We start from the raw sequence: 14055 nt of genomic DNA on the forward strand, positions 1-14055 counted from the left end.
GCTACGTATAATTATCATTACCTGCACATAAAAATTTTAATACTAAAAATGCAGTACTATTAAAAGATGAAAATCAATTAGTTAAAATAGTCAAAATTTTCACCATCTGGAATTTTTTCTGATGACTGCAACAATTATATATTTACCACATTTAATGAAGACTAGATATTGCAAATAACATTTTAATTTTTTGAAAGTTATAAAAAATTTAAGATGCACCTTAAAAAAAGAAAAATCTGACTACTCCACATGAATAATTTAAATTTATATAAGCAGGGCACCCCCATAAACTATGGAATATTCTTGGGACTTCAATTTGTAGTTATTTTACCAACTGATTCAGAAGAGCTTTAATTCTGCAGTGGTATGGCATAGCCTGAAAAAAAGTCATTCATTGCTCATGCGTCACTGATTTGAAATTATTAGTTATTATTTGTACTTTCTTAACAATGTCTTTCAGTCTTGTATACATTGCTTCTTTTTTTTTTTTTTTTTCATGTTGCTTTATTTTGTCACATGGGACTTGTTCAATTTGTGTAAACCGCGTAAATCCAAGTATATGATATCAAAATTAATTTTTGCATCCAGTTCCTTTGTGACTACATCATAGTATCCAATTAAATTGGTCAATCAAGATTTCCTCTTAACAAGCCCATGCTGTGTTTGAAGTATAATTGCTGCCTCGTCTAGATAATCCTGCATTACTTCTTTAACCAGTGACTCCATTATTTTCCCTGGAAGAGAAACTAAAATAATAAAATTGTAATTACTCATGTCACCCTTTGAACTCCTTTTTTTGTGAATCGGGTATACATTAGCACATCTCCAGTCTGCAGGGACCTCCCTGGAATCCAAGGATGCTCTCATAATTATGGCTGAGTTTGCTTATTTTTTTCACTGCCTCTATTTAATATAATTGAATAGATGTCATCCACCCCAGGTGCCTTTCTTATGTTTAACTTAAACAAATTCTCTTCCACTTTCCTCTCAGTTATTACAAAATCATTTAGCTTCTTGTTGGAGTTCGATTAACTTCCAGTATCCCTCTTCCCTAAAGAATTCGTCAAATGAGTGTAGATGCAAAATACTTATTCAGTTTGTCAGCAACCCAAGAAGCATCAACAATCAAACCGTCGGTATCAAGTGGACCAATCTGATTCATCCCCTTCTTTCTAGTGTTTAAATATGTAAGAAATGTTTGTTGTTTTTCTTTGCATCCTTCACCAAAGATTTCTCATAATGTGCCTTTGCTTGCCTGACCTTTGTAACTTGATTACAGACTAGTTTATTTCTACCATAGGCTTCTGTGTTACCCGATAATTTATATGCACCCCATGCATTTTTCTTCTCTACACGAGTTTCATCATTTCATCTGACATCCATTTAGGCCTATGCCTCGAATTGTTATTGTTATTTGGTTTTTTTTTTAGGAGCATTAGCAACCAAGGCCATATTGCTCCAGGAATATGCGGTGGTCATTCCCTGACCTTTCCGCATCCTCCGTATTTGGTGGCGACGGGTTCGAACCCCGGTCTAATCAAGAAGCATGTGCTACGTAGTGCTGCTCCTTCCCACCTGGCTACGGAGGTGCGCCTATGCCTCGAAGAGTATTTCTTAGTTTGTATGAAAAGCCTAGTAGCTTGTATGTTTAATTCCTTGAATGCTTCCCATTTAGAATTTGCTGATGGTAACATCAGTTGGTCCCACTGTATGGAATTTAAAAACTGTCTGACACCAGTGTAGTCACATTTACGAAAGCAAAGACCTTCCCTTTACCCCTGATGGTAGTTACATCTTTAAGTAAATCCCACATCAGTACACTGTGATCACTGACACCTAGTGGTTCCTTATCTGCAAATTCTTATAAACGAATAAACACTGCTGATAATCAGATCAAGCGTATTACTCCCTCTGGTTGCCTATCGAACATGCTGCTGTAGAAAACAATCATCCAATAAATCCACAAAAGTCTTGCTGGTGTGCAAGTGACCAATAATGTTGGTCAAGAATTTGTTGGGACCAATCACCTTCGAAAAATACTATAACAAGAGTTCACCTTTACAAAAGCAAAAAGCCCTTCCTTTATGCTTGATGATAGCATCTTTTATGTAAATCACAAATCAATACACTGTGATCACTGCTACCTAGTGGTTCTTTTATCTGCAGATTCTTAAAGTATGAATAATCATCACTGATAATCAGATCAAGAGTATTACTCTCTCTTGTTGCCTCTCTAACATGCACATGTAGAAAACCAGCATCTAATAAATCCACAAAGGTCTTGCTAGTCGGAGAGTGATCAACCCACAAGTTCAAGTCAATATAGCTGAAAAGTTAAAATCCCCCATTATAAGATGCTGTATTCTGATTTACTGGCCCACTCTATTTCTCTGTACAGCTGTTTGTTGTACTCTAGACATGCCTGAACGCCTGATTTAGAGGCACATGACTGACAAGGATCCTGGAACTACCAAAGAAATGTACCAGAAGTATTAGGCACTGCACATTCAACCATATGGAAAATTCTTTGTGGGCATCAACCCTACTCATATCGTATGCAGCCACTCTTTAAGGTAATTTTCTACTTTTCCTTAGTCTACCTTTTCACAAATGAATAACAATTTACAGTTACATTTATGAATTTGCACAATCACAAATGGGCATAGGAAAATGCTCTTGTTATCACCTAATCTCGGAAACAGTAGCAGTTTGTGGAAACTGGTTCTTGTCACTGTTGACCCTGATTGGACCATTTTTCCTGTCACCTACACTGAATGACCAAACTGCCTGCATTTCTTGAAGGGGGGGGGGAACTACCTGCATTGCTAGAACTTCCAATGGAAACATGCCACCAAATGTGATTCAATCATAATGGGGCTCTGGCACATTTGAACTTCACTTCTCAAGAATTTATCAACAATAAGCATCCTGGCTGCTGGATTGATAGAAGTGCGCCAACTGAATGCCCTCTCGATTTAAATCCACTGGATTTTTTCCTTTTGGGAACACATCAAGGCTGTTTTTACACTATTCCAATTTTTAATATGCAGGTCCTCCAAGAATGGATCATGGATAGTTGTCAAGTGGTTTGGAATATTCCAGGAAAATTTTTGAACATCTGACAATCTATGAGAAGATGACCATGTGTGTATTGAAGCTTAAGGAGGTTGTTTCAAACATTTGCTCTGATGTAGCCATTAGGGAGGTTCTCAGTGGTAACTATTCCTGTAGCTTTGTAGTGACACTATTGTGCATCCACATTAAAAAAAAAAAAAAAAAACAATTTGCCAGGGATATGAAATGAAACTCCCCAATAGAGATTAATTTGGAAAATCAACTGAGAACTGATAGTACAAAAATTATACTAAACACTGAAAATTAAATCAATCCAAAGGCAGGCAAAATTTGCATTCATTTTTGTAGACACATTCCTTATAACACTCTCACATTATAAGGAATATGCTTCTTTCCAAAATTTTATTTAAGTGCTACATTCATTATTAAAACTGCAAAGTGCCCATATTTGAAAAGTTACTAATAAAAAATAAAAAATAATGCAATTACTGTAACATGTTGTGGCATGGTTCCACATCAAGTCACGTGATCATGATGTAGTTAATGACACATTTCTTTGGCACTGGACTTGGCTCTAACTTCAAAATAAAGTTAAAGTTCAAAGCAGTGCTTTCTGCATACTTTTTAAAAATAGGCTGGATACTTGTGAACAAGTCTATATTAAAACACCACCTAGAAGTCATATAAATTATAAGAAAGTACATTAACACCATCTGACAAACAGACTTAAGCATGCAAACATGCACACACACACAGTTTTTTTTTTTTGATTAAGTACCTTCCTCTGGGAAATGATATTAGAGGTTAAAACTTTAAATCAAAAATTACCAACCAGCAAGTGTCAGCTTTCTTGCACTACGGTATCCCAAAAGCAATGGCAAATACGTCAGCATGAATGAAGCTGATGAGAAAAAACATGCTGAGATGCCTGTTGTATCAGTTTTATTTGCATTTTTGAGTGCTTACTCAAAATGATGTCCTAAACTAATCACTGTGGCCATGCATAAGTGAACTACAAAAGAGCTACACATGCCCAATTCTTTTGGCACCCCTACAAGGGCTGATAATCCTACGCTTCGTGCCGTAGATTTTTTTTTTTTTTTTTGGCTGGTGCTATATAAGCTTTACTTCCTCGTGGATATCGCTAAAACCAACACAAATGATGACATATATTCACCTGATCCGAAACAACAGAACATGGCATCCTAGAGGATCATGATAGTGAATATACAAGAACACCTAAATCACCAAGGAAAACTGATGCCTAACACACTTGTCTCACATGATTCTCTGTGTACACTTTACAAATGTATGTGGTAACATACTATCATGCATGAACCATGTCCAGATGCAAATAGCAAAGAGAATCATCCAGTAGCTCAGGCAGTACTATGCAGGATACAGTTTGGTATTACCCAAAAGACTGCTCAGCAGTTCAAACCCACTTACTGATGGATAACTGACACTTGCGCTTTGTGGAAAGTCTCACTGGACTTTTCAGACTAGGCATTCAGATTATAGTTATTCGGGATACCTGCTCTCATCCATGAAGAGAATCCCAGTGTTGGGATTCAGCCAGTTCGCACCGGTTCAGCAGAACCAATACCTAATTTTTTGTTGAGTTCGGCGAACCGGTTGTTAAAATGGCACTTGTGATCGGGTGCCATTTTAACAACCTAAGGTGGGAGCCTGGGCAGCCACCCAATGTGGAAATCACAAATTTACATTCTGTACTCTTTTTTTTAACGTTCATCTACGCAGCAGCGTATTCCAAGTGCCCGTAGTAATGTTCATCCGTCCATGGGTGAAAAAAATTAAACAAAACTATGCTTGTAATATTTACTTATTAATTTCATAAAACTCATTATACCTTTGATGAAATACTACATTTTTATTCCCTCGCATTTGTTACTTAAGTAAACAAACATAACGTAAAGAGAAAAAGTGCCAAACAACCAGGGGGTGACACACTGTCATTTGTTTCAGCTCTGTGTTGCGCCCTAAATTCACACGAGATATGAGTGTGTTGGTGTTCCCCAATCAATAAAAACAATAGGAAGCTAAGACACAACAAACCAATAGAAATATAGATTTCAAGGGTTATCTTATCGCCCATTTTGGAAGCCGTGGATGAATGTTCTTCCATGTTGGAATCCTCATGCCAGTGTGCATGTGGTAAAGATGTTTTTATCACAACTTTCACTTGACAAACAGGTTTGTCATACACATTATTCTATTGTATTTAATCTGCATAGCCTATGCCATTTATTAATTCAGCAAGAAATTTTCGTTTAGTATCAATAAAATGAAGAAAATGTATGTTCTGACTGATGTTTATCAATGGTATAAGCACAGTGCTTTGTTTATAAAAGTTTATGATATGACCACATGTGGACAGAACCAGTAAAAATATTCAAATATATAGGCACATATCCGCTCCTGCTCTATAATATATTAAAATAAAACATTTTTAAAATTTTTGCAGTAGCCCTTAAAAGGATGAAAAGGCAACACAGTTTGACAGATTTTTTCAATAAGAAACCAAAATCAGAATTGGCCTTGGATGGTACAAAACAGTCACAAGCACAACCATTCCAACTTGAAGAAAGCAGCACGTCAATTATTGAAATGAAAAACGATAACAATTGAAAAACCGAAAATAATCTTCCTGAATGCTGGACAGTGCAACAATATAACAATTTTAAAGAAAAATATAACAGACTGGTAATTTTTAACAAAGTTAGGTTGCGGGTATTGCGCAAAATACGACTTCATAAAAGAGAAAAGTGATCATGTGTCAAAAGAATGGAAATGTTTTCAGATTGAGGCATCGGAGAAAAATAAAGAGATACAACAAGCTTCTCTAAGGGAAAAAATGAAAACATTTTTCATCAAAAGCTCATAACATTTGAAAAGGGAACTTAAAACAATGTGAGCAGGATTCAATAACAAAAGTAATAGATACAATGAATGAAAAATATTTAAGTGCTACTTGTAGAGTATTTAATACAGTTTACAGCCTGGCAAAAAGATGTAAACCGTTTTCAGATATAGAAGATGCGATAGAAGTGCAAATTAAAAATGGATTAGATATGGGAATAGGATTACATTCCCGTAAAACTGCTGTGAAAGTAGTTGACTTCATTGCAAAGGAAATTAAAAAAGAAATATTTAATAAAATTATTGAAAACAATCTGAAAATATGTTTGATTATTGACGAAGCAAGCTTCAATGATATCCTGCAAACCAGTTATTATACTTTTCTTAAAAGTTGAGGATTCAGTTACATCGCCAACAATTTTCATTGAACTAGTTGAATTGGAAAAACAAGATGCAGAGACAATGTTCTTTAGTTATGGAAAGTTTAAATGATGTTGGGCTTACTAAGAACTACCTAGAAAAAAATTTAATAGGATTTTGCTCCAATGGTGCCAGCATTATGCTTGGGAGAAAATCTGAAGTGAGCACTAGGATTGCAAAAGAGTTTCCAAACATAATAATATGGCACTGTTTAAATAATCACCTCCATCTTGTTTTAGATGATTCGATAAAGGAAATAAAGCAAGTAAATCATTTAAAAATATTTATTGATAAGATATATACTATTTTTCATCAATCCAATAAGAACCAAATTGAACCTTCCAAAATATCCGAACCTGTAATTGAAATTATAAAGATTGGTAGAGTTTTGGAACCAAGATGGGCTGCCTGTAGTTTAAGGTCAACCCTGGCTGTGTAGCACACTTATCCAGCACTACATCACTATTTTTATTCAAATAAAAAGTACTTGGGTATGGCTGCCCGTCTTGACTTGAAAATACATATTTTAAACCAAATTTCTCTTCTTTCAAATGCACTGCAAACAAGAAATATAAACATAATAAAGGCTGAAAAACTTGTGATAAGATCTATTAAAGCATTTCAAATGCTTGGAAAGGAAAAAGGTCCATACAAAAAAAGTTGATGAATTAATTACTTCAGAAACCTTCAAAAATATAAAATTTGTAGAAAATCATTGATTTGTCGGGCTTCCTCGGGAAAGACTTTTAGAAAACATCGTAACGAATTTGAAAAAAAAGACTAATGGATTGTGAACATTTATAAGCAAGTTGTAGCCAATTTCAAGATAGGAATAAAATTACAATTTCTCAATTTTTTGGAGCCAGATTACTGGAATATCAAAGAAATACTAGTTCCATGGAAAGCAGCTGAAGAACAATTCCTCATATTTAATGACATTTTTAATTACCAAATTGATATTAATGATTATCAAGATTTCAAGAAAATTGCAAGTGAGGACTCCAATCAAGAAGCAATATGGAAATATCTTAAATAATAGTTTTGTTTTTTGTCAGGTATTATTTAATATTTTTTCATTAATATTTTAAAAAACTCTTTCTTATAACATAATCTAGTTTTGTGGACAATCTAGTTTTGTGGACCTCTTTTATTGTTCTTATTTAAGTATTAACTGCATGAAATAATAAACTACCTTTCGGTATATAGTTTTTTATACTTAGAACAGTCATAAGGGCAGCGAACCGGTTGTTAAATTATTTGAATCCCACCACTGGAGAATCCTAATCAGAAAACATGTTGCAAGCAAAAATAGTACATTGAAATATCAAGTGCAAGATCTAATAAAAAAATTAACATGGGCCAGGCTGTGACTGGATACTATCGACCAGCATGTGATTGCAAATGCCACTCTTCCTTTGGCTGTTTTGGGGCTTTTTGTTTTTTTTGTCACCTCATCAGTGAAGAGCTATACATGACCGAAAGACCTGGCACATATTAACCAACTCCTTTTTATCCTAGGTAAAACAGAAATCTTGACTGACATTAAAAACGGAGGAGAAAACTTTAATGATCTCCAGAACATGGGTGCACCAGAGTCATCACGTTGCATGTGTGGCTCAAGAATGGGACGATTGTACAATTGAGTTCTGTGATTAGCTGATTACTGGAAATGCAAAATTTACCTCATTTTGCCTTTCTGCTTGTTTGATTGAATATATTTACATTTATTAATTAAAGCAGTCCCAGCCAACCTCTGGCTACCCTGCAGTTTTATTGGATGCAAATTCACTTCTGATTTTAGCAGGAAATGCAAAATTATCATTTGCTTTGTTTAGTCGTTATTGTTTAGTCCTCACCGCCATGCTGCTCTCAGATATTTTGCTGTGCTGACAACACCTATTCTTTGCCCTTTTTTATTTGTTATGCAGTGTTCAACCCCAACGGAGCAAGTGACTGTGAAAATGTTGCATGGTTTAGAAAAGGGCAGATGTAAGGATATAATTGAATGGTGTTTTGAGTGTGAATTTGATAGCTTCAGAATACAAGTGTTTTTGCTGTGGATGTTTGATGAAATTGGCTGCACAAAATGAGATTGACAATGGTTTTCAGTGGGTCTGTAGAATGAAAAGGGCCAATTCTATGATTGGGGTGCTTCTTCTCACATATTTTTGGGTTGGGAAAATGCTGTGAATTTGTTATGAGATGAGTGTGAGTCGTTTGTTATTTGGTTTTTAGGAGCATTAGCAACTAAGGCCATATTGCTCCGTGAGTGTGAGTCAAACTACCACGAGTGACTGGAGACTTATTTGTCGGGAAGTGTGTAGATCTGTGTGAAAGTTGTATGACTGAAGCCAGAGAAGATCGAAAAGAGGAGATTCCAAATTACCTCTGAGAGGAATATCTGAATGGACATATGCAAAGGTACCACCTTTAAAGCAAAAGGAATCATACAGCGATTAATTCGGACAACTGAGATGAGCAGTGGTTGAATCAACCGATAACTGAGATTCTGTCAGAAAAAGTACATGGGGTTTGGCAGTAGATTGCATGTCCTTAGATTATACTAAGCGGAAATGAACATCATTGAGATTAGAACAGACGATGTATATTTGTGAAGTGAAGATGGAAGTGTTTGGGAGGTTTAGATTCTTTCGCAGATAAGTTTCCTCTATTGGTCTGACAATTCGCAGTGTATTCAGTAGTAAGAAAAGATTGGGGGAGGACATGCCGTATGAAATAATGAAATTTTAGAATATACATATACATGGTAAGAATACAGTCAGCTCCTTTAACATAACATGGCCTCGACAATGGCCCCCACATACACACTACTTGGACTCCCACCAGTCACTGACTGGCAAAGTAGAATAGGTTCAGTCTGGTGTACTAACCAGTGGCCGGCCTATGAACACTGTTTTAGAATTGTACCCTCGAAATGTAAGGAAAATTGAATCTCGCCATAGTGTCCATCATAATCTCAACAATTATACCGCATGATGGAAGAGATGTTTTACCAGAGCTTTGCTCTGGAGATTAAACATGGGTTCCACTGCTTCAAGCCTCCAATAAGCAAAGAGGTGGAATTGCACTGGTTGATAAGTCATCTACTACCTAGTATTGCCTGGTAACACAGAGAGACGGCATTCCTCTGTGTGGTATGGGCACCACACCTTGACCCCTGCTTACGTTGGTTCGCATCTGGGTGGCTACCCGTAGTGTGCTAGGTGCCGTATTTCGGGACTTGCACATGGGGTTACTAACACCAGGGTTGCTAACAGTCCGACCATCGTGACGGTGCAAGCAGAGGATCTGGCTGTCACAGACCGACCATACTTCACCAAAATTAGGTCCACTTGAATATCAGTTCCATTAGTGTTTGCAACTCCCAGGTGCAAGCACAGCTTGTCATATCTGAGAAAATGTCTGCAACCACCATTTTACACAGAATGAAATGATTGTGTCTACCAGTTGTCAGTAAAGAGCCAAGCCTAGCTCTTCACCAATGAGGTGACCAAAAGCAACTAAACAGCCATATGAAGAATAGCATTTGTGTTCATATGCTGCTGAATAGTAATCCACTGAGAGCCTGGTTTACCTGGCATTGCTTTATTAATTAATGGGTCTTGCACTTTGTATTTCAATATACTAATTGTCTATAGAAGTGTCAAGATGTCAACACTGTATTTTGTGTGAGATTGCAGGCAAAGGGTTAAAGTAGCCATTCACAGAATAGTAATACCTGTCACTACCTCATTAACATGACTGGATTGTCATTTATCATGCAGAATCTTCCATACATAAGCAGAGTGCCCTTGTACTACTACAATTTATGCCAGTCCTGTGAATGTTTTAAGAATCGTTCCCAAAACTCACAAGATTGACCATAAAACTGTCATTGACAATCCAGTTATGTGTACATACTATCACTTTCTGCTGTGATGAAACTATTGTTGCGAAGTTTTTCGAAACACTGACTTTGTTGGTCACACTGTAACAGTTCACATGGTTTATTGTGTAAATACTGATATAAGTGGGCCAAACTCAAATGTGTATGGTGTTTGTACAAGTTTGCATTTGTACAGACAAATGCAAGTGATTACCTGCTACCAGCTAAACTCCATATAAATCTTCTGAATTGCGCGCGCGCGCACACACACACACAGCCAGCCAGCCAGTATGCATGTTGTGCAGGCTTAAAAAAACCCAGAAAAACTTGGAGAAAAATACTGCTCCACCACGTAACACTAGTCCACCACCACGTAACACTAACTACAGTCCTGCATGTCTCAAAACCTTCTAGTCCCTGACAAGATTTGAACCCTGACCTCTCCAGGAGGCAAGTGAAAGGTGAAACCCACTACACATTCACAGAGGAATTGCTGCACTGTCATGAAAGTATCCAGAGATCAGGTGGATTAAATAATATCATAATAAAATCTTGGATTATATATACTCAACAACCTATCATGCTTGCCCATAATGACATTTTCCACTTTTGTTGCATGCTACACATGGCAGTAAAGGTAAAAGTCGTGACAAAGAGAGAAGATAAAAAAAAAAAAAAAGTGAAACCCATTCCAATTCTGGCTTGCTTAGCCATCCTAATGAAGGTATATAACCAGTTTTGACTACCTCTTTCATTTTAATCATTTGATCCCTTTTAGCCCCTCTTTTACACACTTTACTATTTACTTGTCTTTGAGACAAATGCAAGTGATTACTTGCTACCTTTAACACGAACTAAACTCCACAAAAATCTTCTAAATTTGCAACTTCTGAAATGTAATCAATCGAACTGTTTCTGTTATGACATGGTTCCACATCAAATCAAGTGACAAGATGTAGTTAATGCCATATTTCTTTGGCACCAAGCTTGACTCTAAACTTCAAAAATAAAGGTTAGAGTTGAAATCGGTGCATTCTGTGAACTTTTTAAGACTTGATACCTCTGGATAGAAAATTTATTAGTATACAACGTATTATGTGATATGAAAACTGGCCAGGAAGGATTACAAAAGTGGTTTACAATTTATTTTTGTCAAATGGCCTGAACCCATTTGTCAGAAACTGTTTAACTAAAAAACATTAATAAGTTTCGATCGTATAGTTAATAAAATACAAAGAAAACATACCATTACTTTTTTTTATTAGTCTAAGAGACCAAACCAGGGCAGTGATATTGTGTAAACGCGAGTTGTTTGTGCCAATTTCTGATTTCGGTTATATGAAGATTCCCAAAATTTCATAAAAATGAATACATCCAAGAGATGTATATTGGTACAGCTATACTATAAAATTAATAACTATTTTCTCCTTTTCTTTTAAAGTGTTCCAGCACCATTTTTCTAATATATCAAAACTTAGCAAAATCTGCTAACAAAGAAATAGTGCTTTTTTTTAGATGGAAATATTGCCTAAAAAACTATAATAAATGTTTAGAGAAGCGCAATTTTTGTACACATCGCACCTTCAACTATGAATATTGGCCACACCAACCACATACGTTCACGGACAAGAATGACTTAGATTATACAAGAAACTTAGAACGCAGCTATGGTAACTTACCATTTCCTTGGAATGTACAGATCAACGTACTCTCCAGTTTCGTTCTGCATGATTTTTTCTGTCCTGAAATTTCACAAGAGATATTACTTCTATGTTTTCTTTCTTCAGACTTTAACAAATTGCTGCAATTTGCTCATTAAACACTAAATACCTACCAGCACAGACAAAGCGCCTAGGAATAAAAGGACGAAGCCTTAACACACCACGTGTCGTGTTCAAAAATCTTCCCCCTGGTGTTAATGACAATAATCACAAAAACATTTCATTTTCATAAATATCATTTAAAAATTTTCTACAATTTTATCGTTTTAAATAATAATAATAAGTAAGAACAAGTAAGACATAACAGCCGAGCACCCTGGATAGAACTAGAACAGAAGAAAACCAAGAACGTACAAGATATGTGGGAGTGGGAGATTCGGGAAGAAGAAGTAATAGAGTCGATCACGAACTCCCATAACTGGCGAACCCCAGGAACAGATAACGTCCAGCTACTGGTACAAAAAGTTTACCTGCACACACAAGCACCTATCAGAGCAGTTCACCCGAATGATAAGGCACCAAGAGGCAATCCCGAGGTTTCTCACTCAACCAATCACATATCTGAAGTCTAAGGACCAAGAGACATAGTCAGAGTGTCATAGTGTTTTTTTGACAAGCGGCACCGGTGCTTTCGCACACTTCCGCATTTGAATCTCTTGTGAAGTAAGCAATACTGTCAAGGCCAGATAGCATATGTTAGTGTATGTTCATGTTCGCTTAGTGTGGGTTATGTTGTTCGTCTGGCCGCTTAGCCTAGAGTCCGTGGAGCACCACAGACCGCTAGTTACCGTCACTGGCACTGGAAGCTGGACCAGGTAAGTAGGAACAGAACTATGGCTGACCAACATCGGGGTTAGCCTGAGCTTCCCAGGGAGGGCTCAAAAAAATTTGAAATAGGAGAAGGGGTGAGAGACTGAGGAGAAGAAAGAATGTAAGCAGAAGAAAGAACAAGATGTAGGGTGGGCTCTATCCGAAAGGAGACAGCCCACCCTACCTCAGGAAAAGGAGAAAAGATTGTGAGGTCAAGTGCTCCACAAAGTCAGGTTGCCTAATGGCATGACCCTACATTTGACAAGTCAAATACCAGTCCCAATCCAAGAGGAGTATTTATGTGAGTTCCTACTAAATTAGGAAAATCAGATATTATCCTACACCTCGAAGAGAAGGGGTGCCAGAAAGTGAGTGAATCCCTGGTCTGCTGACGAGGCTACTAGAGACGGTCGTGTTCCAAGCCGCTAAGTGGATTTTTCTTATTTATTGATTTGAAATTATTGTTTTTCTAAAACTTTTGATTTAAATTTAGTAGTATAACATTATTTTGTGATTTTCTGATTAACTTGGTGTATTTATTCTTTACTCGGCCTTGTAATTGCATAAAAGTATCGGTAAAGGTTTCCACGTGTTTCAACTCCGCTAGCGTTCGTAATTTTTCCCGCCATTGTGATACTATAGTTGTATGCCGTACTAGATAGCGTTAGTTGAACTTCGTTAGCAGTTAAATTGTACGTTTAAATAAATACATATAACGACTTAGATTACAAACGTAATATAATTAATTATCTTCTTCTTCTTTAATGCTGCCGAATGGCGTTTGCGACTTCGTTTTGATATTGTTCTCTGTCTAGCGCTGCGTGTAGAATTTGTGCTGTTGTCATGTGAAGCCAGGTGTTGATGTTATCTAGCCATGCCATTTTCGGTCTGCCTGGGCGTTTCTTGCCTTCGATCTTTCCCTCCAGGATGAGTGGTAGTAGGTGATATTTTTGTTGGTTCCTAGCGATGTGACCTAGGTATTTGCATTTCCTGCTGATGATGGTTTTGAGCAGGTCCCGTTCCGTGTGCATGTCCTGCAGGACCTGTGCGTTGGTTATCTTGGCTGTCCACGGAATTTTCAGCATTCTTCGGTAGAGCCACATTTCGAAGGCCTGGAGCTTTTTTGTAGTGGCTGATGTTAGAGTCCAGGTTTCTACACCGTAGAGCAGTATTGGCCAGATGTAGCATTTCAATGTGCGTAATTTGAGCACGATGTTCAAGCTTCTGTCGGTGAGGAGGGTTCTCCATTTGGTGAATGCCTGC

At 36.9% G+C, this 14055-nt stretch overlaps 1 protein-coding gene across 1 annotated transcript in view; it reads right to left on the minus strand.

The window, feature by feature from the left end:
- Positions 1-12168, minus strand: part of RpS21 (ribosomal protein S21) — a 34085-nt gene extending 21917 nt beyond the window's left edge. Inside the window, exons 1-2 of the mRNA XM_090372074.1 lie at positions 12096-12168; positions 11941-12003 (exon numbers count right to left, since the gene is read on the minus strand). Coding sequence (XP_090228200.1) covers positions 11941-11990 — 50 coding nt within the window. The 5' untranslated portion in view covers positions 11991-12003; positions 12096-12168. The remainder of the gene's footprint in view (positions 1-11940; positions 12004-12095) is intronic.
- Between the last annotated feature and the right edge of the window lie 1887 nt (positions 12169-14055).

This window comes from Mastigoproctus giganteus, chromosome 4 (assembly GCF_048544385.1).
Source record: "Mastigoproctus giganteus isolate SK-2022 chromosome 4, ASM4854438v1, whole genome shotgun sequence".
Lineage (NCBI taxonomy): Eukaryota > Metazoa > Arthropoda > Arachnida > Uropygi > Thelyphonidae > Mastigoproctus > Mastigoproctus giganteus.